The following is a 24,570-nucleotide window of genomic DNA, read 5'->3' as shown; positions in this document are numbered from 1 at the left end:
TCCGACACTAATCCCATTTATCTAAATATGGTGATATTTGATTCATCACAAATTCTTGTTTGTGACGGCATATATCCGTCACTCAAGAGTGACGGATACCATTTTACCTCACAAAGTACCCACTTTTTCTCTCTCTGCAACACTATTCGTGTGGTCCCCTTTCTCCACTAACCCATTTTGTTACCATTTTATCTCACAAAATATCCGCCACAAATGGTAACCCGTCACAAGGAATACCAATTGTTGATTCATTTAATCTTAAAATGGTTAGACGGGTATATCAGAAATCGATGTTTTTAAGACAACTCAATTTACCCAAATACCCTTACAAATATGGCTAATCCTTCACCAACCACTAAGGGTAAAAGAGTTATTTAAAGTATAAACCCCAGGAATTTCCTTGAGAGGTCCGCATAGATTTAAAGACGGAAACCCCATCTTTCTCCTTGCTTGTTTACTCTGCTTAGAATATTTTGTTTTTTTCAAGAGAGAGAAAGTCAGAAGATTGAAAATGGCGTCCAACTTAGAAGATGTTCCTTCTCTTGATCTCATGACTGAACTTCTTCGTCGCATGAAATGTTCCTCTAAACCCGACAAACGCCTAATTCTTGTTGGTAATTTCCCTTTTCTTTTTATTTTTTTATTCTATTTTATAAAGCTAGTATGTTTTAGATCCAAAGTTCTCATCTTTGTTAATTCTGTATATGTTTTAGTCTTTGATTTAACTTTTGGCATGTGGGTTTGCTTTATTTTGCGTGGTATTAGATTGGTAGTTGAAAAAGTTGTAATTTTGTCACTTTTGATCTTGCATTGTGTATGTGTTGATGGATTTGTGCCCAATTATTTTCTCTGTGTCGAGTCGGGTTTGCTTTCCTTTGATTGAAGTACTCCTCGCAAAGAAGAAAAAAGGTAAATAAATGATTGGGACAGAGGGAGTGTCTAAAAGTTGAGATTTTTAGGTGTAGAATATGATGAGTAAGCCAAAATGATCAGTTGAAAATCCGATTTTTCGTGAATTGTGAAGTAGCAATCGATCAGTGCAATTTTGAGATTTCTCCATGTGTTGTGTGTTAACATGGCTAAGCCTGCGATTTCTCCATGTGTCATATGTTAAGACGGGTAAGGCCGTGTACATGTACAATCTTGCAACATCATGTGCTTGAGTCGTTGAGGGACGGGGTAATGTTGTTGTATGTTGTGATATTGTCGAGTTTTGAGGTAATTTTGACTGGATTTGTCCTTTTTCCTTTATGGATGTGAGGTTAGGTAGGCAAAGTTTGGAGCTTTTTTTTAATGGAGGTTGTTTGGATTGGTGAAATGAGATTTAGATAATCGTATAAAGACTACTCCAAGAGGAAGGAGTGTTTTTGATAGGCAGTGATAGCAGCATGAAAGTTGTGACTTGTGAGCTTGTCTTGAATGTGCGTCTTTCTCATATATTTTCCCGCTGTCTGTGTATGAAGATTTGGAGGAGCCAGTGTCGGAATACCGTATAGGATCTGGTAGTTTAATACGGTTTATTGAAAAAATTAGAAAATTCAATTTGTTTATTTACCTTTTTAATGCTTGTGAGTTGTGATCAGTTTGTCTGAGTGTTTTTAGTCAGAAAGTACTAAGTAGGCGCTACTTTAGTATATTGGTCTAGTGTAAATTTTGGTACAAGATGGCACTAGTTTCCGTAGTGAATTGTGCGATGATTTTTCAGCCTTGTGTTTGCCTTTTCTTCTGTATTGTCGTGTGGAAAAGATTTGATGCTTGGTTAAGAAATTTAATTGAGGATGAATTTTGGCTTGACTTTTAGTGTAGTTGGCAAAAGGAAAATTGATCTGATATTTCATATGAATTAGTTGCATTTAAATGGCTGATGTACTACTTTGACATTCGTTCTAAATTCTATGTAATTCTATACTTAGGACCCCCTGGGTCTGGCAAGGGAACCCAGTCACCTATCATTAAGGATGAGTACTGCTTATGTCATTTGGCTACTGGTGACATGCTGAGAGCTGCAGTTTCAGCCAAAACCCCTCTTGGGGTCAAGGCTAAAGAAGCCATGGAAAAGGTAAATACTGCGGTTAACATTCTATATATTCATGTGTATCATGTCATGCTGTTGGGGCATCACCCATAGCTTTTTTTCTGATCGGGAGAAAAGTAGAAGGAAACACTAATATTTTGAATATTCAGGGTGAACTTGTGTCCGATGACTTGGTTGTTGGGATCATTGACGAAGCCCTAAAGAAACCTTCATGCCAAAAAGGTTTCATCCTTGATGGATTTCCAAGGACAGTGGTCCAGGCACAAAAGGTATGTTTCTTGTATTCTTTCATCTGTAGTTATGTCGGCAGGATGATCTCTCAATCTTAGAGTTCTCGCTATGCTTTGAAAGGCAACTGAACAAGCACTTACGAAAGATAAATTAGTTAACTTCATGTGCTCTCCTTATGTAGCTCGATGAGATGCTGGAAAAGCGTGGAGCTAAGGTTGATAAGGTGTTGAATTTTGCTATTGACGACGCTATTTTGGAGGAAAGAATTACCGGTCGCTGGATTCATCCTTCAAGTGGCAGGACCTACCACACAAAGTTTGCGCCTCCCAAAGTACCTGGAGTAGACGATGTAAGACATTTGATGATGCTAGTTTAAGTTACTTGAATGCAATATGATTGTTAGATATGTTTTCCGTGCTTAAATCAAACAAGACAACAATGGTTCTTATTTGTATTTCAAATTTTTTATCATGCTGGTCCGTGTTATTTCCACTCGTGCAAACTGTTTAGCAAGATTCTCTTCTCAAGATGTCCCCTTAACCTGACTCTTAAGAAAAATCCTAGGTACAGCGGTTAACATCAATATTACTTCTTTCTACATCAATTCGGTCAAGTACATTTGTACTTCATTTAGTACTTGTGTTGCTACTCTTTGTTTTTCAGAAATTATCCACAGACCTACACAAATTTAGTTTTCTTGTTGGATTGGGGTGCGATGGCATATTTACATGGTATACTTGGTGTATCAAGAATGTTTCCCAACTCAAACTGATTGATTATTGTTCCCCGTTGTGGCTATTTATGTGTCTTAATACAATTTCTCTGAATGTTCCTTACTTTGTTTCCTTTAAGGTGACTGGAGAGCCTTTGATCCAGCGAAAAGATGATACTGCAGCAGTTCTTAAGTCAAGGCTGGAGGCCTTCCATAGACAAACAGAACCAGTATGTATTCTTCCCTCATCAAAACTTGTGAAATGAAAAAGGCAAATGAACAAAAAGGACGAAACTTGTGCATTTTCCTGCAAGTATATATAGTGGTTCCATTTCCTGATGCTGTTTTTGTGTTTTTTTTTTTTGCTGTGTGCATCGTTCTTTTTTTCCAAAATAGAGTCTGAACTCTTCTTATACATAACTTTCTAGAAAGTCATAGAGTGAGTATCTTGAAGAAATGTCAAGTCGTAAGTTCGTTAATCCATTGATCCATGAATAAATTCCCTGATTTATATTTTTGTTATCAATTAATTTACTTCCCACTTTTGATTATTTTTGTCATTTGTAGTCAATATGGTTTACGACTCTGCGTTTTATGACTCCACATTTTCACCACCTTGCAGCTTCTTCATATCTTTTTATGTTCCTTGATTTTTAAGGAAGTTTATTCGTGGACTAAAGAGGGTAGTTGTGGATTCTTCAGAGAGCTTAAAAGTTTTCTTCATGTGTATTTGGAAGCTGTGGGACAGTTATAAACCCCATCATTTACTGTGCTTTAGTCGTTGGGGCTGTTATCATCTACTGAAATATTATCAACCCGTCGGGGTAAATTAGGTTGATATATATCGAGTTGCCATGAATGCATATCACATTCCCATATCTCGGAAATTCATTTAGCTGTTAGCAGTAGCGGTAGCTCATTTATTTCAGATCACTCAAAAGTTGATTATTTTTTGTTCCATTCCAGGTTATTGATTACTATGCGAAGAAAAGCGTGGTTGCAAACATTCATGCTGAGAAGGCACCCAAGGATGTCTCTGAAGAAGTGCAAAAGGCGCTTACGTCATAATTAGAGAGTTGAACACATGATCTTAGAGATCCTAAAATGTTTCCTAGATTTTGATTATGTGCTCTTGTAACATGTCTGGGGATATTGCTCCCCCATCCGCACTTTGCAATTTGCATACATTTTCACACCGAAAGTACCTGCTGTTCGCAATATGAGGTGTTGAGCTGATTTAGCTTCACTGCTGAAAATAATTTTTAGTAAATCATTTTATATTACCCTAGTGCCTCAATGGCTCCCGCAAATTTTTAGTAAATCATTAGTGAATTTGTTAAAATTGTTGAAATTCAGGTTATGGTCGGAGAAATCTCTTTTCTATGCTGTCTAACTGACTGCCCTCGGTATTATATGTTCCATAAGCAAGACTGTATATAGCTTTAGTTACTGCAATTTAGTCAGTATTTATGTTATGCCTGTCTTTTCGTTTGTGATTGATTGTGGTGGCAATCTCGAAAGTCGAGTTGTTCAGACGACTTACAAGTGGCTGCGGCTATTATTATGAGACATTAATCCCCTCGATAAAGGGTGCCATTATTCTGAGAATTCAAACTAATTCTAACTGCGCTTATAAAATAGGAAATACGCAATCAGTACATACTTCTGAACAATTGAGAAACACAGTGACCATATTGCTTCTGCATCAAGGTAATCCTTATTTTCGTATAAGTGCCGATGATGATGATAATTTAAAACCAGGCTGACCATATGCTACGGAAGTTACTAATTCCATTACACACGTTCTTACAAGAATGCCACAAGTTTGTTAATAACCTAATGCCTCTGCAAGTCTAAGATCGGCTTCGATTTCTTGAGCAGTAGGTATAATCCCTGTGTATCTAACATTTGCCAGATCAATAAAATGTACATCTGACAGAGAAACAGTCAGTCATTAAATGGTGATCCTTGAGAGCAAAACCTGCTGCTTTGCTCTCCCCCCTTGATCTTGAAATTCCAAAACCGCCCTTTAGACGAAACCAAATTTTCTTCACATAGAAACTCCCTAGAATACCATTTCTCTATTATTCTATCCACATCATGTATAACCACGTTTGCTGTCGAGTTCTCAGCTCTCTGTCTAGCTATCATACTTGATGTATATATGGCCGTCATTCTTCCGGGTGCTTCTGGACCATCACCACTCGGCCCATCGACTAATATCACATCCCATTTGGAGCTATAAACCTCATCTGGCAAATCTAATAGAGCCAGTTTGCAGGCTGATTTTTCGACATGCCCAGCATTTGGCCTACAGGCAGGTTCTTCTCTTGCATATTTCAGCATCTTGTATGCTTCTTTCGCTTTTGTGTTGTAATTCACCTTGTAAATCCTAGTGTTATTCGACTTTCTCAATCTTCTTACCCTTTCAGGGTAATCCTCCAGAAAGACAGTAGTTCCTGCAAGATTAGCCTTTGCAAGATGTCTGTACTGCAGATCCCACCCGAAAATCAGGAGATTGCAAGGTGCTTTCTTTGAGATTATGTTGGACAAAAACCTGAATTCTTTCTTACTGGTAGGCTTGGATCGTGGATATAACGAGTAAGGGCTCGTGGGCGAGGATGATTCCCGACAACTTGACTCCGAATAATTGCAGGCCTTTGAAAACGCAGTCCATGTCGAGCGTGGTGATAAAGAATATGATGTAGCAGCAAACCTTACAAGCCTAAAAACCGACATACAAGCAAGAACAAAAACCAGCAGATGGATTAATCTTTTCCTTGTAATAGCTACCTCCATCTTTCTCAACTGCCTATACTTGGTACTGCCACAGAAATTTAGCACGGATGTAGACGGCCGGGTGATCAGAGCAGGTGAAGATGGTGCATTAGGAGGCATTGTTTGATATTTTTATTTTCGGGTTGAGTTGTTCACTTGTTGAACAAATATGGGAGATGTGATTTGGTGAGATTTAAATAAAAAAAGTGGTTAAGTTGATGGTTGTATGATGTTTACATGACCCAAATGCAAATTATGTTTACTTGAGTTCAAAGGGTTGCTTGCTTTTTTTTTCCTGTTATGGTCTCTGTTTCTTACCTACCATTTGGAAGACTGTCATCCTATTTTTGTGGGATGCAACGGTATTAATACGAATGTGACCGGGGATATGAATACCGCTTTTTTCCAAGAGGAGCCACAAAGCCAATATAATACGAATGTGACCGGGAATCTGAACCTGAGGCAAATCAGTCAACAGACATGTTTCGGTCACTACGCTAAGACTTCTTCAGTGAACGTGAAATAGATGATTGTAATAAATTAAAATTGACACCATTTGAAGATTAAAGTCGAATAGGAACCATAAATTGTTGATGTACTGTAGTAGTTTGTACGACATTCTAAAAAGTAAGCAGATTGATTAGAATGGTCCGCTCCAAGAACGCTTATATCGAATGAATTCTTGTAGATTTTTCCCGTCCTGATTGATGGTGAAAGCCATTAAAAGTGAAGGTCTAATACTCATTACAGGTCTCAAGCCTTGATAAAAGAAGAGCGGAGACGTAGAATTCTAACAACGGCAGTCAACATAAACAAAACGACAATAAACATATACTGTAGTTAACTTAATCGAATATAGTTAAAAATGTGCATGCATTGCTAGGTCTTCCTTTGGAAACGGTACGCAGCACACACGAGTCCAAAAGCGCCGCCACAGTGTGTTCAGTGTTCACTTGAGATTACATGGACGGGTAAGTTTAGGAAGAGAAACAACAGCAACTCTTTAGGGTAATAACGATAGAAACTGAGTGGCAGCGTCATTGATAAGAATAAAGTGACGGGATTAAGGAGTATTGAACTTGTGATTACGGCACATATTCTAAATCGCTAAGTTATGAAAGTGGTACTCATTTTAGGAGTCACTGGTGCAAATGTGGCCACTAGAGAGTTTCAAACCTAAGCGTAGTTCAAAAAGGCACAAAAGGCAGCCAGAGACAATAAGGCTTCCGTCTTATCCCAAAACCAGTAAAGAAAAATAGAGAAGCTCAAGGCGGAAAATATATAATGCTAAAAAGAAAGATTAACTCGAAATGTGGATAGCTTAATGATCCACAAATTATTCATAAACCATACATTCTTCCATTATCCTAATGAAAAACATACTCAAGTACAAAACAAACCTACACAAGTCCGTCCTATTTAATACTTCAGCTGCAAAGATCAAGAACAATGTGTTTCATTGCCCCTCTCCTCTTGAGGACCTCGCTGTGCCTAACCTGCAGACGGCGATGCAAATTAACTCTTTTAGTTCTCTCTGTCTAGGAACAAAACACATAAGAGCAGCATACAAATATACAAGTCAGCTAGGACTCGAAAATACATCAGTTGTACAGAAGTCCAGAACTACAGTATAGAAGCAATCAACTTGACAATTTAAGTTTGGATTATACATTGATCTAATTTAATGAATTCACAGGTTGAGAATGCAGTTAAAACATCAGAAGGGGAGCTCTGTTGCGCCCTGTGTGATCCTCACCCGCTCAAACCTAGACTAAACCGGATGGTTCACAAAGAAAAAAATACAGGCAGTCTACATGAAGTGAAGAGCACACTCAAATCAACTTTTAGGTCGGAACTTGTCAATAAACGTCCTGTAACAGCATGACGAAGCTCTCACAAGTAGAGCTGTATAAGGTCAGTCATCAGGTATTACCTTCACTTGGTGAACAAATTCCTAAAATTCATAGATCAAAGTCCAAACTGAGCAAACTATTTTCGGATCGTCTTTATTCTCACATAAGTTATCAGGAAAAGCTCTAAATCTCTAATCACATAGTCCATGGACAAGAAGGAAAGCTTATCTCTTCAAGATATTAGCCTTTGATTAAAATAAGGGTTGTCATTTGTACATCCCTAACAGACTGATCAATCAAAAGGTTGGCAATTGCAGGCTTGCAGCCGTGGTGATGCAGATTACAACTACATTACCCCAGCGGTTTAAAAGCTCCGGCAAATTGTTATGTACAAACTCTTATACGGAGTACCTTATTAAGGCCGTTTGAGCCTTTCAAATACACCTTTTATGAAAACTGTACCAAGAATCACACAAGAATACTAGATGATTGACATTTTTCAATAAAAGACGTGGCCGACTCAATGAACCATTTTTAATACAGTATCAGAATCGACAATTAATGAGGGTTAGATTAACTGAAAAGGAAAACCAACAATTAAAACACTGTAAGGGATAGACCCTTGTAATACATAATTAACCAAATCAACCTCAAATACTCAAACATGACCCAAGATGAAAATTGGGTCGAGAACTACATCTACTTTAACAAATTAACAAGGCAGTAACTATTGTGTAACACTACTAATATTCATTGCATGCATCAAATCTATTGACAGTAATAAACGAGTGTTTAACCAATCAAAAGTCGGTCTTGTCACTGCATGCATCAAATCTCAATTTCAAGCTTCCAAACTCCAAAGACAACAACTTTTCATTGTATGCATCGAATCAATCAATAACACCAATAAACTAACATCCAAATTGCAGCAATCAATCGATAAAACTAACATGCAAAGTGCGAAAAGCGTACCGAAAGAAAGAATTACCTAAACAGAGCCAACAATGATGTTGTTAATTGGAATGAAGATCAACTTGACGAAAAACCCAACAAAACCCATCACCACAAACCCGATAGCAGTCCGTAACGCAACCTTACTAAACTCTGCAAACAAAAACGTATACAATCAAACAAAACAAGTTTAGATTAAACGCAATTACATACCGTATACATCTCACTCAATTGTTTACCTTTTATATTCTTTGTGAGGCGTATTTTAATCAAAGTTAAACAAATAACCAGAACGGAAAGACTAAAGAGAGACGAAAAGCAAACCTTTGCGATCGGGTTTATGGCAACGCTTAACGAGGCGAGCGCTGTCACGAGAGAATTCTCTCAAGGGGTCGACCACTGTATCAATGGCTTCCATTGTTGTTTTTAGAGAGAGAAAGAAGAGAGAGAATTGGTTGACTGAGTTTGGAGCTTGGAGTTTGGGGAATTAATGGGAGAATAATATTAACGATGGAAAGTCCAGAAACGCGTTGGCGGAGATATATCGCCGAAAAAGTGAAGCAATGTGGTTGTTTTAAGGGTCAAACGTGGCTGACTTGTATCATTACCAATTACTATTTGACACGTAAGATCTGTTGCCAACTAGGATTATGACATGGAAGGCTGCCTCGTAGTATGATAAAAGTTCTCTAATCCGACGAACCCGATTCGTGTCGTAGCTCGATTCAACCTCAAAATTGTCAGGGTAGAAATCAATTTAAGGTTATCAACCTTATTTTATCAAACCCGATTTCAACTGATTTGTGATCTGATTTTGATTTAATTCCCCTTATACTAGAAGAACTAGTTGAAAAGCCCGTGCGATGCACGAACCTTTCATTAGAATTATCATTAAAAATTAATATATTTTAAGTTAATAAAAAAAAGTCATACTATATTGTCATTGATGAAAAAAAAATCCATTATTGCTTTTAGCATAATTTTTTTGCCATCAATTAGTTTAACATCAAGTAACATAGTTATAGTAATTAATACTCCATATAAACATCTCGCAAAATCAAATCCAAACTAAATTCCAATAGAATTAGTAATCTTTAAACACAATCAAAATATCTCTGATTCTATTATATAGAATGCACGGGCACCTAGTTGCATCATATGTGACAACATTAGTTAGTAGTTTATGTCATTTTTTTTAAATAGTCGGGCTACTAAGTTAGTATAATAATGTCGGTTAAGTAGTATATATTTTATGGCACCATTTAAAAACGTTATTTTACGTTTCCATGGTCTGTTAATAGAAAACTATTAAATTTAACAAAAAGTCAACTATGTTAACAATAAGAGCAAACAAAATTTCGGGGGTTGATTTAGATGATGACAGATTAATCATTAGTTCCTATAACAAAAATGCAACTAAAGTGTTGTGGCATTTGGTATTAAACTATATCAGTTGTATACTAACATTCAGAGATATAGTTGGATTATAGTGTTACCGTTCTTATTGTCTAAGCACCATCAGTTTTTAACCGAAATAGTCTTTGACTACTTATCCTTAAAAACTTCATGCAAAATTTATAATACAACATCTTAATTTGGCAAATTGTGAAAACTTCTTTATAAATAATGTCCTTCTTGTGGCCTTGATACATTTGGTCTCTATCATCGATGTAGAACCTTAATCTCTTGGATGAACACTTCTACATAAAGCCGGCCATTAATAAAAACTGGTTTTGACAGATAAATTTAAACATGATTTTGTCACTGTTCCTAACTCTTGTTTATTGTCATGGCGCAGCATTATTAGAGCCGACAAATAATGGCATGACACGAAAACACGACAGGAATCCGACATGAAATTAACGGGTTTGGGTTGACATTTAAAGACTCATTTATACAAGCGGGTCGACACGAACACGACACGAGATTTAATTGGGCTAGGTTTAGGTTGAGCATTGTACACACGGACCCGACCCGAATAACCTATCTACTAAATTAATCCCAATTTTTCTTGATCCTTATATAAATATACTTACACTTTCCAAATATTGACATGACACGAAACTACGACACGAAATTAACGGATTAGGGTTGAGGCTTGATTACCCATTAATGTAACTGGACCGACACGAACACGGCACGCGATTTAATTGAGTCGATTTTTTACTGAAGAGTTTATGATCCATTTAAATGTGACACCTGAACCCGACACGACCAGATCTGTTTGTCACATCTACGTAGCATGGCCTCGACGTATATTGTCTCTGCTTAAGAATGAAAACAATATTTGTATCAGAGGAAGTCATTACTATCCTCGGGTTCAGTACCTTTTGCCGACTTTGGAATCCGTATGTATATTCGCTTCTACTATGAATTTTCCAAGGCGATTGATAATATGACAGATCCTGTTAGATAATCCTCTTACGGAGTTAATGTTCCTCAACAACATAACCGACATACCACACTTGGTAGAGCTTACCATTATGAGTTATATTAAAAAATTCATCATGTATACTCCCTTCCCTTCTTAAACATCTTCCGCCTTGTTTCTTAGAGGTTAAACTTTTATAACTTTGACCATTAATATGTCGAAAATCATGGTCAAACTTCCGTTTTGACGATTGTGTAGAAGCAATGAGGATGAAGTACATTTGGTGCGGAATTCCTAAAAGATAATGAATCTTACTCCCAAAGTCTACACCAACTAAAACACTCTACCAAATCCCGCATAATGAAAACAAAAAACGACTCCTAAAAGCAAGGATGGCATATGGGGGATAAGACATGACGGATATAGGTCTTCTTATTGTTGCAGGTAAAAATTTTCAAAACCATAACCGCTTCAACTCGGAGAGATCTTAAAATAGTTTCGTTCTATTTAAATGTCATGTACTCATATATTCTACAGCTTTCTCAAACAATTATGATATTATTCTACCTATTTATAACACTCATGGTTGACATGATTTAAAATTCAATTTGAGCGTAAAAATTTATTTATATTCGCTACATCCAAGACAAATGTTTTTTCTTATTGTAGAGTTAACAATAATTTTTGTTCTGTTATTCATGATTTTGGAGTATATATATGTACCTTGTGTTACAATGCCTAATTGTTAATATTTATTCTGAACCAATAGCTATAATGGAGATTATAAAATTAAAAAAAAAAAGGATTTTGAGATCAACTCCTAACAATAGGGTCAAAAATAAGTAAACATTGGCAGAAAAAAAACAAGAAGTAATTAATTAGATATGAGGAAGGTCGGGAGATTATGAAAAATCTCATATTTAGGCTTTGTTTCAAAGAAATAAGCTTTTGACCAAAATTTCATTTATCTTAATTTTTTTTTGTAATACTTGATAGATAAATTATTTGCCAAAATAAGAGTAGCAGTGAGAAATGAGAAATAAGTTACCTGTGTTTTTTATTCCTCCAATTTAAAATATTAAATATAGAGAACTTATTATGTACTTTTGGAGTATCATTTTACCAAAAAAAAAAAAAAACACCCAGCTATGTTTCGTTAGTTTGCCAAACATTTTTTACTTGATCAATTAAATTATCATTCTTAATTTTCAGTTAGCTTTTAAGCTATTTTTTTAGGTTTAAGTTAACTTATCATTTAGTATGACTAATTAAATTTAAGATACAGTATACGAATAATGTTTATGTTATTAATATAACATATAATTAGTTACATTATTGTGTATTTTTGTATCACCTACTTATATTGGGTTAATTTTATTAAAATATTAAGAAAATCTACTTTTATTACGATCATTTTATTAATTTTTTTTCGAAATCTACTCTTGTTAGGAATTCTAAAAAAGTTGGACTCTCTAATATCGCTCGAAAAGTTTCTACTTTATAAATCTAAGTTGCACGGACACTCCTCCTAATCGGCGTTCCCGTGTCGGACACGACACTCGTCGGACACACGTCAAAACGTGTCGGACACTTGTAAAGCCGTGTCTAACTTTCATCTTTTATTTCGGCACGTGTCCGACACGTGTCCATGGTATTTTGAGTCGTGTCCATGGTATTTGGACACACCTGGCCTACAAACGGAATCAATTTGAATTTAAGTTAAATGGCGAGAATTGTTATATGGTTAAATTTGATGGGGAAATAAGTTGAATTGGAGACAAATGATATTATTTAGACTAGTAATGAGATGTCGAAATAGATTTATTATAAGTTGGTTTTGGTTTTGGAAATGAGAATGAGTTATAATTAACGTAAGTTTTACTTTCACTTATTTAAATTTAATATTCAATACTTTTTCAAAAATAAAATCACACATCTATAACTATAAAATATATATTTTATTAAATTTAAATGCCGTGTCCCGTGTCCTAAATTTTCGAAATCTACTCTTGTTAGGAATTTTAAAAAAGTTGGACTCTATAATATCGCTCGAAAAGTTTCTACTTTATATATATGTATTGATTCTATACCTTACCCCTCATTTCCCTTACTTGATCTAATTCTCTTTCCCTTTCCCATACCAAACGCCCCCTAAGGATTATGAAATGTTTTTCCTCCAAAAGTACTTCTTTAATTAAGGAAACAAATAAGATTGATTTTTTTTTTTTCCATTAAACCATTATCCTTTTATCATATTTTCTTTTCATCAATGTATAAACTCTAAAATATAATTATTGATTAAAATAAAATAAATTTGATTTACCCATAAATTATATATTGCTAAATTTTTCATTTGGAGGTATTATTAATGATTGAGCGCATGCATAACTACTGTTGAAAATAAAACTATAAGCTCATATTATTAGCTTATAAGATGAATTTTTTTTTATAGAAAATTTATAAATAGATATTATTGATACACATTTACTTTTTTCCCCCAATCAAAATACTTAGGTGTGAAATATGAAAATTAATAACGTGTCGATTTAACCTATAACTAAAACAAATTAAAAATAACAACCCTATGTATACCGCGCATGCATTCCGCGGGATCTAAACTAGTTTGATAATAACTCGTTAACAAAGTAGTCGCGTTTACTAATGGTCAAAATAAGACTAAATTGAAACTCAACTCAATTGTTTTCACTAACAACTAAAATGAGTGAATTCGTAAATAATTTTAACATGAAATTATTGATCCAAAATTAAAGACGTAAGATAGAATATATTCTGTAGTATGCTAATCAGACCTGGTACTGACCCCAAGCCAAAGTCGTCTTGAGGCCTGACCTAACTATAACGACCCAAACCTGTTATTGACCCGCAACACAAACCCAATATCACCCGCTCATTTTGACCATACACATAACCAACCCGAGTGCCACCTTTAGGAACCACCATTGCTGAACATTGGGTTAGTGTTGGATTTGCCTAAATGATGAGGTACATACCTTGTTTAGCGTGTGACTATGCGAGTATTATACAACTTATATAATCGATTAATAGTTGGAAATCGTCAATGTTACTAGTCTAGTAAATAGGCCGGGTTGCGAAACGTCGTCGACGTTTTATAACAAATCGTCGACGGTTTAAAAAAAAAAGACGCATACCCTTACTTTCTCTCATTCACTACTCCCTTTCTCTCTTTCACTCTCTAATTCTCCCTTACAACCCCGCCGCACCACGCCACCACCGCAACACCTCCGCCACCACCGCAGCAACACCACGGACGACGACGGCAGCACCAACCACTTCTCAATTTCCTTGTTTTTTATCAAGTAAGTCGTTTTTTTTTAATTAGTTTAGTTTTAGTTGTATAATTTGATTTTAATTAGGCTAGTAATGTATGTTTGTCTTGATTTGAATGAATCCTCGTTTCAATTTCGTTATTCTTCTTCATTCTTGTTATTTTCTCGTTTCAATTTCGCAAATCGGCTTATTATTGTCGGATTTGTTGTTGTTGTTGTTGTTGTTGTTGTTGTTGTTGTTGTTGTTGTTGTTGTTGTTGTTGTTGTGTTGTTATTGTTAGTGTTGTTTGTTGTCGATGGATTTGTTGTTGTTTTCGATGGATTTGTTGTTGTAGTTGTTGTCGATTGATTTGTTGACGTAGTTGTCGGGTTTGTTAAGAATGTAGGAAATGACGTCTTACAGGGGGAGGGACGCTGAACTTCAACGTCTGAGATGGGTAGAGACGTTGAAATTCAACGTCTCATATGGGCATGGACGTTGAAGTTCAACGTCTGTCGTGGGTTGAGACGTTGAAGTTCAACGTCTGTTGGGGTACAGACGTGAACAGTAGCTGGCTGTGTTGGGTTTGGACGTTGAGTTTCAACGTCTTCCCTGGTCTTAGACGTTGAAACTCAATCTCTTGGCCATGATCGGACATTGAAATTCAATGTCCGTCTATGGTCCGGATCTTTTTATTTCGTTTTAACCGTATATTTTGAATTTTAATGGTTAATTTTTTTTTATTAAAAGTTGTTAATTTTGTATTTAAATGGGTAATTTATATTTTTTTGTATTAAAAGTTGTTAATTTTGTATTTAAATGGGTAATTTATATTTCTTTTGTATTAAAAGTTGTTAATTTTATGTAATTTTGAATTTATTTGTATTAAAAGTAATTTTTTTATATAAGTTTTGTATGAAAACTTGTTTATTTTTATTTATCTAACGTTTTAATCTCGTAAATGCAGATGTCGAACAGCGAAGATTACATTATGACATCATTAGGTCGTACGAAAGACCGAAGAGTGACAAACTCTAAGCGGCGTATCCCCTTACCGTTAGCGCCACGTCATGGTCGGGGAGGTAGGGGTAGGGGTAGGGGCATCCAAATCCGCCCTTCTCCCGACCCTACTCCCGACGGTACTCCCGACGCTACTCCCGACGCTACTCCCGAGCCCGTTATGACCGAGATTGATTTACCGATTGCGTTTTTTAGGGAGACAGTAGCCAATTCTGATACTGAGGAGGAGGAGAATTTTGACTATGTGGTTGAGCATGAGGATGATGATGATGATGAGGAGGAGGAGGAAGAGGAGATTGTGGCGGCAAAGGAGGAGGATGACTCTCGTTTTCTTGACAAGGAGGCCGCCGCACTACCACCTAAAAAGGTGGTATGGGATGGTAGAGGTCGATATATGCCGCTTGGTGATGGTTCATCTAGTAGCACGAGGAGGAAGAAGACAAAGACTCCGGATGTATCTTGGCGTCTTACAGGTCCGGTTGAGGGTGGTCGAAGTGTCCTTAGCGTCCTACGTAGCTTTGGTGGCCACGTAGCTTATAGTAGTTGTAATTAACATCGTTTACACCAAACACCTCAAATGAATCCTGTTAACACGCAAAATTAATAATGATTAGATGCTAAAATATGTAAAACGACCTAAATTTACGAAAAAAACTAAATAAAATGACGAAAAACCAATTTAATAGTCTGAACCATGAGCGGACAATGAATATTCACGTCCATCACCAGGATAGACGTGAACAGTACACGTCTTAGCCCATGACAGACGTGAATATTACACGTCCCAACCTACAATGGACGACTATATTCAACGTCCATCCAGTGAGGACGTAGAAATTCATCGTCCCTGTCCATGATGGACGTAGACATTCATTGTCCCTCTCCAGAACAGACGTTGAATGTTCACGTCCCTGTCCATGAGGGACAATGAGTCAATGAATGTACACGTCCCTATTGACGACAAACAAATATTTGCGATGACTATTGGACGTGTTGTGTTCGATTCATGCTAATTCTATTCACAAGGTAATTCAATATACTAATTCTACGAAGACTTAACATGTAATTCAATATATACTAATTGGATTCATATCAACTTAACATGTAATTCAATAATCATACTAATTCGATTGAAATGAAAATAGATTGTGTAATTACTTACCGATGAATCGTTGTTAGCGTTTGATGTGGATTGTTCGTTGTTTGACATTGAATCGTTGTGGCAAATTGACCTTTTTTTTTTTAAGTGTTGTTTGTTTGGGAGAGTTTGGGAGAGAATAGGGTAGAGAGAGGGAGAGGAAGGGTAGGGCGCGTCTTTTTTATGAAAAGCGTCGACGATTTATTATAAAACATCGACGACGTTTTACAGGTTAGATTTGGGCTTGACTATTTCAGGGCATACTATTTTCGGGCTCGTATTAATTAGACATTTTCCTAGGTTGGGTCTTTCATTTATTAGCCTGGCCATTTAGTGTAGGCTCAGTAACAATTAGTCAATTACACAAGTTTTTGTTTCAAATTAGTCGTTCCTGATCATTCGAGTTCTATTATGTCGATATGAATAGGGTCATTCTCAAGTTTCCGCTCGTACTTTTCAGGCGGGTTAATACAATTGAATCATTTTTGTCAAGTGTAGTTGTTACTCTATTGTTTCCATTTTCTATGGAGCAAAGTTCATTATTCTTTGGTTCCGAATTATGATAAAACTAGTATTGGTGCCCGGCTTCGCCCGGGCTACCTCTACTTACCATTAATTTTTTTTTTCATTAAAAAAAATTACTTAAAGTTGCATAACTCATAAATTTATCATTAATATATTTTCTATGACATATCCTAAAATTACTATGAAATAAATTTTATAACAAATTCACTACTCCCGCTATTAATATTTTACTCTTATTAATAAAACAATAGTAATAACATTTCACTACAATTCTTTTCTTTACTGACGAAATTACTTTTACTACTTAGGCATGCAATTTTAAGAGGATTATATATTTATATAAATATATTACATATATGCATTAAATCAAATCGAAAAAATTATGCAATATTATATATCATGGAATCTAACTTGAATTATTTATAACCTACTTATATTATATTTATTTTTGTATGTTAAATAATTAACTTCTTTATACATCTAATAAACTATAAAGTTTAATAAAATTGCATAGTTTTTAAATTTAATATATAATTTTATGATGATAATAATTAATACCATAAGTGTGCATGTTTATACTAATTAATTATTTTATTTTGAGAAAATTGGCCATTTTCTAGTCTTTTATAAATATTTAGGAAAATTACCAAACATCTTTTTTCTTTTAATCTCCTTGAAATTGAGCATCTTAATTAATTAATTAATTAATTAATTTTAAGGAAATTGACCATCTTAATTAATTATTTTATTAAGGAAATTGACCATGTTTTAGTCGCTTACAAATGTTTAGAAAAATTACCAAGCTTCTATATAATTTAATTTTAGCCCAAACTATATAATATTTGCATTGAGATCTCTTAATCGGGTCTATCACACGGTGCTAGTGATTTAAAACTAATAGTACAATTAACTAGATTTTGTGCCCGTGCGTTGCACGGGTTTTAAATTTGACTCTCTTTTAATTGTTGTGGACCTTTTTAATCATTTTAAACAGTGTTCACAATCATGAATTATCCTTAATATTATAAAATTTAAGGCAAATAAAATAGTCAAAGGGAATAAAAAACATTAAAATCAATTCACATGGTACAATCGAGTGTTCCATATGAGAAACTACATTATTACTTGCCCTATTTATTATATTCTTCACAAATACAGTAGATTAAAAAAACCTGAAAAGAAAAATAATACGAAATAGAATTTGACATGGCCATTAGTTATTTACTCAAGAGAAGAAAAAACGTCTAAGTACAGAATGTCTATAATGAAAAAAATTGATCTGAAATTCGCTTTATTCTTAAACTTACTCCAATAAAAATATAAAGAACTCAATATCGTCACCCATCACCAATTCACCATTGACCCAACTTATGAAGGATTAATTATATCAACCCTTTTGTCATACTCATTTGTTTGCCTTTTTTCTTACTTGTGAGAGCTATTTTAATCCAAAACAAATAAATGATTGAAACGGAAAGAGTACCACTCTTGCGTATATATAGGGTGTAGTAACCAATTCTCAACGTATCGAATCCTACAAAAGTGAACGATATATATTAGTAACAAATTGATAAATCCTCACTTGTTTAAAGTTAGACAAATAATTGGTGTATATAACAACAGATCTTTATACATGTTTTTATAATGAAAATATATACATTGTTGGTTGGTTAAGGTACATATTTTTTTTAATCTCCTATAGTCCTATTCCATACACTTTTAAATGTAGAATTTTATTCTCGTTTTAGACCAACACAAATTAAAAGGTAAGACCAATAAGAGACCCTCATATTTAAACCTCCATACGTTGTCGCATTTGAATAAGAGTAGTCCCTTTTTTATTTAGATTTGTTAGCTTATAAGCTAATAAGTAACCAATGAAATTTATTAACCCGGTATTGATTTCATTCGATAGTTCTATTCGTTACATATCACCTTACATATTAGCATCATAATTAATATGTTAACCTATTTAGATCGATTTTTTTAGTAAATCTTATTTGGGGGTATTTTTACTCATACGTATTATTTTACTATGTGAGTAATGTGACCCTATCATTATTACTTGCCCGATTTCTCCTCTTAATATTTGTTCCACTCTCTTATTAAATGACACTATAATATTGAAAGTATTTCTCTTTTTTTATTGAATGTCATCTACTCATCTACATGTTTTTAAGAGGCGAAGATGATTAAAATCCATGGCAAATTGGCAACACATTGACTTTCTTTGAGATAGAATATCGCATATGGTATATCTTTAAAAGTAATCCCATCAAATATGGATTCTTTATTTACGAATTCGTCTCTTCATTAAAATATTGAAGATAAGACCATTTTCCCCCTAAATCCGCAATTTTATTTCTAAGCTTGTTCATGAATTTCATAATATATACTTTGTCACACCGTCATCCAATTTTTTCATGGACTTTACTGATCGTTGATGGTGGAGCACCCAATACACCGAACAATCAATATATACTTTGTTTAATAAACGTGTCTCGTAGATACATAAGTAAAGTAGACCAAAACCCAATCACGTAATACGAATATGTCTGAAAATAATAAGATTTTTGTAGCGGATTTGGCTAAAGACTCCGATCATATAAATATCCAAGGTCGTGCGTGAATTTACCTTAATTACCTTGAATAAGTATTTGATTAATCCTCTTAAGCATTCAATCTAGTTCCTGCACAACCATAAATATAGTACATCAATATAATCTTTTAAGAATATCATAATTAAAGGGATACAAAAACATGCAATAATACACATATAGGTTATGTAAACTCAATATTATCAAAGCCAAGATGCAATTAGGCAAGTGAGTTGACTTAATTAAAGCAAATGAGCAACGTAAATTATAAAGGGGAAGGGTAGAAAGTTTATAGCCCAAATAGTAATAATACACATATTTGGCTGCGTTTTATTTTTGGATGTGTTTATATACTATAATGTTGTATAAGAGTTCTAGATGTACTATAATTTCAATAAACATTCTACTTTGACAGTGAAACTCTATCTTCATAAATAAATTACACAGTTAAACTCTATTTTATAAATAAATTTAACTTATCTTAACTTTGTTGTATAATTATCTTTATCTTCAAATATTATCAAGATTAAAAAGTATTTAAATAGGTAGTTTAAAAAACTTGAAGACTACCACGTGCTTTGAAAAAAGCCTATTTTATATATATTGATTGATTGATTGATTGATTTGTATAACTAAAGTGATTGCGTTTCTTTCAATTGTGAAGTACAGTCACCCGATGTAGTTCTCGACACAATTTTCATCTTCGGTCATTCAAAAACAGTCTCCTTGTGTTGCTAACACACGAGTAAGACAGCGTACATCAACCCCCCTACCCCGCAATTTGCGGGAGCCATTAAAGCACTGGGGTAATGTTGTTGTTGTAGTTGTAATTGTAGTTGTTACTCTATATCTTCTTTATTAGAATGCAAGATGATACCTCTGATAACTGATCAGATAATCCGAAGCCACCAAGTTCTTAATAACAGAGTTGCTAATACGAATTAAGAGCCATATGAAAACGAACAATTCTGACTCGAAATCAAAAGTTTACAAAATTAGCAACTACTGTATGTCGGAAAGCAGGAAATGGAGAAGATATATAAGGAGAAGAGTGAATAAATTATGGCAGCATATTTGACTGCAAAATGGTTGAATGTTTCTAGCAGTTATGGATAGAGTCATTACATTAGCAATTATATGCAAAATAATACTAGCAGTAGCAGAGGTGTGCCTCAGGAATTCATAAGCATGCAATAACCTGTCCAGAATAATCTGCCAAAATTCATCATGCTTCATTATAGACCTGCTGCAGCCCTCTGGGACATGTCGGCAAATGAGTTGTTCAGCTGCAAACATGAGCAATGTTCAACTTAACCATTCAGTTTACATGATTCTAAGCTAATCTAAGCATAACAGTATGTATTACGAGATAAGAACATATCAAGCTAAGCCATGATATTAAATTTCCGTTTCAGTCACGATTACAGCAATGGTATCAGCTAATCTCGCTTAAATGCAGTAATTCAGTCATGCAGTGATGATACAAGTAACACATACTAGTGTGTGTTTTTTATGTACACTCGGGCAGTCACTAGGATAGTGGGATCTAATATTTCTAGGACATCTAAAGAAAATTGGGGATGCGTCGATGAAAGTGTGAGCTACAACCATGCTGAATTCGCTATAGCAGTCTGAGTGAAACTTCATTATTAATCCAATGATCAAACATATCTCTTATGATCTTATCACCCTTCAGCATAGTGACAGCCAATTTAATCTATGGTCACTTGAAAAAAACAAAAAGCCAGCAGTTCTACTTCTACTTCATTTACAAAACTCAGGACCTTAATTTCCACGACTTCTTGCGCTCCAGCCTCAACAAAACTCCTTAACTCTGACCATTAGGTAAATTACATAACGAAAACAAACAAAGATCACCACATTTTAGGAAATTATTGAACTGCATTGTCCATTTAAGAAGAAAATAAGTAACCTATACATCATCCGAAATCTATGACCCCGTTTTGTTCAATATGATTCACTACAATAAAAATAAGAGGCAGTAACTTCTGGACCGAACATGATAATCACCAATGCTAATACAGTCGAAATAGACAGGAATGAAGTTCAAACCACCATGTTCTTAGGCATCTCACAAAGCCAACAAAAAAACAATATCACTTGCACTCAAAAATCTTTCAAATCTTTGAGAGCTAACATACAGTTTGAAACAGAAAAGGTAAATGCTCCATATCAGGGGAAAACAAATTCCCAACATGCAGTTTGCTCTTAATTAGAAAGCAGATTAAGAATTCCCAAACAAAAGCGGTATGCAGCCAACATATGTCAATCTATCATCCTACACATCCTTCCATAGGACGGGTATTTCATCAAGCATCACACACTCCTCCCTTTCGACACATTACCATCTAAAACGAAGGCAACTCCGTAATAGGACTATATTTTAGCATCGGTCATGAGAGGAAGGGACTAGGGAGTGAAGCAAGAGATGAGACATATTACAAAACATGTAGAAGATGTGATCTAAAATTCTAAACTAATTCCTACCCTTTTATTTTTATTGTTAGAGAACATGACATTCAACCTTACGGTGGGACCCTTCCCCAGACCCTCCCCTTGTGGGGACACCATCGTGCACCGGGCTGCCCTTTTAGAAAGGAGTTGTTCACTCATTAATTTAGTCACAGCTCCATAGTCCATAGTCAAGGTCAATCAATAAGCATGTTCCCTACACTGAAATGTAAATGCCATAACTGCACCACAACCTACCCAACACCCTTCCTTACACTTGTCTACTCACACTTAATGCTTCCTCTCAAAACTCCCAATACCTCCCCATATACATTGCATCCTATTCAGAAGACAAAAAACCTGAAAAACTCAATTCGACTTCTATAAATCCGGTGTAGTAATTAACATTACAATGGTTTGATAATAGCCTACGGATTATAGCAATAATGATGTACGGAGTATTATATAAACAATTATAAGACCGATAACTACTCTTTCCGTCTCGGTCATTAGTTTACTTTTTATATTCACTCCAAGGAGTATTTTAATCAAAAGTAAACAACTGATTGAGACGCACGAGTACTTATTAACAAATTCCCATAAAATAATCACATTCTATAACCCACGTGAAAAAGTAAATCACTTTCAAAATGTATAAGGGCACCTGAACACCCTAATTAATTAATCAAAATCATTCTTTTCCTACAATGTTAAGAATTCGGTAGAAACATTTAACTAACTCCGCGGGTACTTCATTTTTTCCATTGAGTTGTTTACGTTTCCTAAAATACTACATATGTAACAATAGTGTAAAAAAATTAAACAAAATCATTTCTTTCCTATAGCATTAGGAATTGGTTAGAAACATTCAAGTAATCTAATCAACACTAATCTAATCATTATTATGAAACCGAATATGCAACACTAATCTAATCATTATTATGAAACCGAATTACCTTTGACCATCAAGGTTACCATGAGCAGCAGCATTAGCAGCAGCAGCAGCATTATTCCCAAAGACGGCATCATCAGCAGGCACACCAGTAGCAGCAGCACCACCCTGCCAAACACCCTGCCACGCCTGCGAAGGAGGCGGAACATACACTCCCATCCCCATCCCCACCCCCATTCCCACTCCAACTCCCACACCCATCCCGGGAGCAGCAGGCGCCATAGGAGGAGGATAATAATAGGGAACCCCACTAGCAGGCGCGACACCAGGCGCGACCAGCGACATATTCATGTTGCTCATGGTAATGTTATCATCCCTGGATTCCTCCCTAGGGACAATATCAACAAGAAAGTCAAAGATATCAGTACGAGTGATAGCAGCAGCAATGTCATTCTTCTGAAGGGTACGTCGCTTATTCTCTTCAGCATGGAGCCAAGACCGAATAGTGAGCTCAAGAATGAATAACTCACAGGCTTTAGCAAATAATATAGGTGCTTCTGCAGAGATCATGCGGACGTCTTCGTCGGCTTTCATGATCTTTTTGATACGAGCTAAGGGTAGTTGATGGTTTTTGAAGTCTGTGGATTGATGGATTTCTTGACGTTGGTATGACCAGAACATTTGGAGTTGTTGTTCTTGTTGTTGCACTAACTGGTTGTTGTTGTTGTTGTTGTTGTTGCTGTTGTTGTTGGTGTATGCATCTTCCTGTAGTGGGTATCCTGTTGTTGTTGGAACTGGTGGTTGTTGTTGCGGTGGTTGTTGGTGGTTTTCCATTTGGTGAGAGTGAGATGAATGAAGAGGGAAGGGGGAAGAGATAAGGTGGGAGAAGTGTGGTTTGTGTATGTTGTCAGATAAATGAGATTTTGTTGGGTGGGAAACTGGCAAAATGTGGGGACTTGTCTAATTCATAAAGCTTGTTTTCTTCGTGTTATCTAATTATCCATTTGGGATGGTTTTCATTGTCTGTCTATTGCTGATGGCAACTTGGATTATTGTATTAGATCGGGTTCGAGTCAAGTCAATTCGTGTCTAGTTATTTTTAGTTTTGCAACAACTCTCCAAGTTGGGTCATATTGTTCCCAGTCAATTCGGGTTAGGGGTAATCTTGGTTTCTAAGTTCGGGTATGGGTCTGATACGGGTCGGATTATTCAGGTAAACTCATTTGGATCGAGTTAATTTTGGCAAATCTAGACTATTACTCACTCCGTCTCGATCATTAAATTATCTATATTGGTTGATTAAGTTAGGTTATTTTCCGGTAAAGTTGTGTTATAAGTTTACAATACCGTTGTATAAAACAAATGCATTAATAGAGATGTCTTATTTCATTTAAATAAGATAGATAGTTAATTAATCGGTTTATACAAGTTTCTTTATAAGATTGTCTTACACAATGTCTTTTTTTATAAGTTAGTAAGGTAATGATTTTTTAATCACAAATTATTCTATAGGACCATTTTATGAATAAGACTAGCCCATTTACAAAAGGTCCAACTAAAATAATTAATATATTTGTATATAAATATTTTATTTTAATAACCTAATATTATATTTTGATAACTTGCACTTTTAAATATGTCTGAGTTCATCCTAAGATATTGAGTTATCAAAATAAAATTAAAATGTAAATATAGTGTGAGTTATTC

General features: G+C 35.1%; 4 protein-coding genes across 5 annotated transcripts; 1 reads left to right on the top strand and 3 right to left on the bottom strand.

The window, feature by feature from the left end:
• Positions 1 to 387: 387 nt before the first annotated feature.
• LOC141602149 (adenylate kinase 4) lies at positions 388 to 4,261 on the top strand. Its single transcript, XM_074422458.1, has 6 exons — positions 388 to 614; positions 1,914 to 2,059; positions 2,185 to 2,304; positions 2,448 to 2,615; positions 3,119 to 3,208; positions 3,945 to 4,261. The coding sequence occupies exons 1-6, from the start codon at positions 512 to 514 to the stop codon at positions 4,044 to 4,046; spliced, it is 729 nt and encodes a 242-aa protein (XP_074278559.1). The 5' UTR covers positions 388 to 511; the 3' UTR covers positions 4,047 to 4,261.
• Positions 4,262 to 4,806: 545 nt separating this feature from the next.
• LOC141643196 (arabinogalactan O-methyltransferase 2) lies at positions 4,807 to 5,876 on the bottom strand. Its single transcript, XM_074452243.1, has 2 exons — positions 4,960 to 5,876; positions 4,807 to 4,879 (listed from the first exon to the last, which is right to left on the bottom strand). Exons 1-2 carry the CDS (start codon positions 5,874 to 5,876, stop codon positions 4,807 to 4,809), a joined length of 990 nt encoding a protein of 329 aa, XP_074308344.1.
• Positions 5,877 to 7,038: 1,162 nt separating this feature from the next.
• On the bottom strand, positions 7,039 to 9,090 carry LOC141602144 (protein transport protein Sec61 subunit gamma). The gene is made up of 3 exons (XM_074422455.1): positions 8,885 to 9,090; positions 8,598 to 8,713; positions 7,039 to 7,252 (listed from the first exon to the last, which is right to left on the bottom strand). Exons 1-2 carry the CDS (start codon positions 8,976 to 8,978, stop codon positions 8,598 to 8,600), a joined length of 210 nt encoding a protein of 69 aa, XP_074278556.1. The 5' UTR covers positions 8,979 to 9,090; the 3' UTR covers positions 7,039 to 7,252.
• Positions 9,091 to 20,539: 11,449 nt separating this feature from the next.
• On the bottom strand, positions 20,540 to 23,847 carry LOC141602136 (nuclear transcription factor Y subunit C-1-like). 2 transcript variants are annotated; one of them, XR_012524376.1, is made up of 2 exons: positions 21,105 to 23,804; positions 20,540 to 20,832 (listed from the first exon to the last, which is right to left on the bottom strand). XR_012524376.1 is itself a non-coding variant. In XM_074422448.1 (2 exons), the coding sequence occupies exons 1-2, from the start codon at positions 23,695 to 23,697 to the stop codon at positions 20,782 to 20,784; spliced, it is 774 nt and encodes a 257-aa protein (XP_074278549.1). In that variant the 5' UTR covers positions 23,698 to 23,847; the 3' UTR covers positions 20,540 to 20,781. The 2 variants fall into 2 exon arrangements, 1 of the variants encoding a protein (XP_074278549.1); XM_074422448.1 differs by having other exon boundaries at positions 20,540 to 20,785; positions 22,928 to 23,847.
• Positions 23,848 to 24,570: the final 723 nt, after the last annotated feature.

Source organism: Silene latifolia, chromosome 1, assembly GCF_048544455.1.
Source record: "Silene latifolia isolate original U9 population chromosome 1, ASM4854445v1, whole genome shotgun sequence".
Taxonomy (NCBI): domain Eukaryota; kingdom Viridiplantae; phylum Streptophyta; class Magnoliopsida; order Caryophyllales; family Caryophyllaceae; genus Silene; species Silene latifolia.
This window is presented reverse-complemented; position numbering and strand designations above follow the sequence as displayed.

Bases quoted from the DNA above. Each gene is read 5' to 3' on its own strand.
- LOC141643196 (XM_074452243.1), bottom strand. From the start codon at position 5,876: ATGCCTCCTAATGCACCATCTTCACCTGCTCTGATCACCCGGCCGTCT. The intron at 4,880-4,959 runs GTTTTGCTCTCA...GGCAAATGTTAG, and splicing joins GGGGGAGAGCAAAGCAGCAG to ATACACAGGGATTATACCTA.
- LOC141602149 (XM_074422458.1), top strand. From the start codon at position 512: ATGGCGTCCAACTTAGAAGATGTTCCTTCTCTTGATCTCATGACTGAA. The intron at 615-1,913 runs GTAATTTCCCTT...TTCTATACTTAG, and splicing joins CAAACGCCTAATTCTTGTTG to GACCCCCTGGGTCTGGCAAG. The intron at 2,616-3,118 runs GTAAGACATTTG...GTTTCCTTTAAG, and splicing joins AAGTACCTGGAGTAGACGAT to GTGACTGGAGAGCCTTTGAT.
- LOC141602136 (XM_074422448.1), bottom strand. From the start codon at position 23,697: ATGGAAAACCACCAACAACCACCGCAACAACAACCACCAGTTCCAACA.
- LOC141602144 (XM_074422455.1), bottom strand. From the start codon at position 8,978: ATGGAAGCCATTGATACAGTGGTCGACCCCTTGAGAGAATTCTCTCGT. The intron at 8,714-8,884 runs GTTTGCTTTTCG...TTTTGTTTGCAG, and splicing joins CCATAAACCCGATCGCAAAG to AGTTTAGTAAGGTTGCGTTA.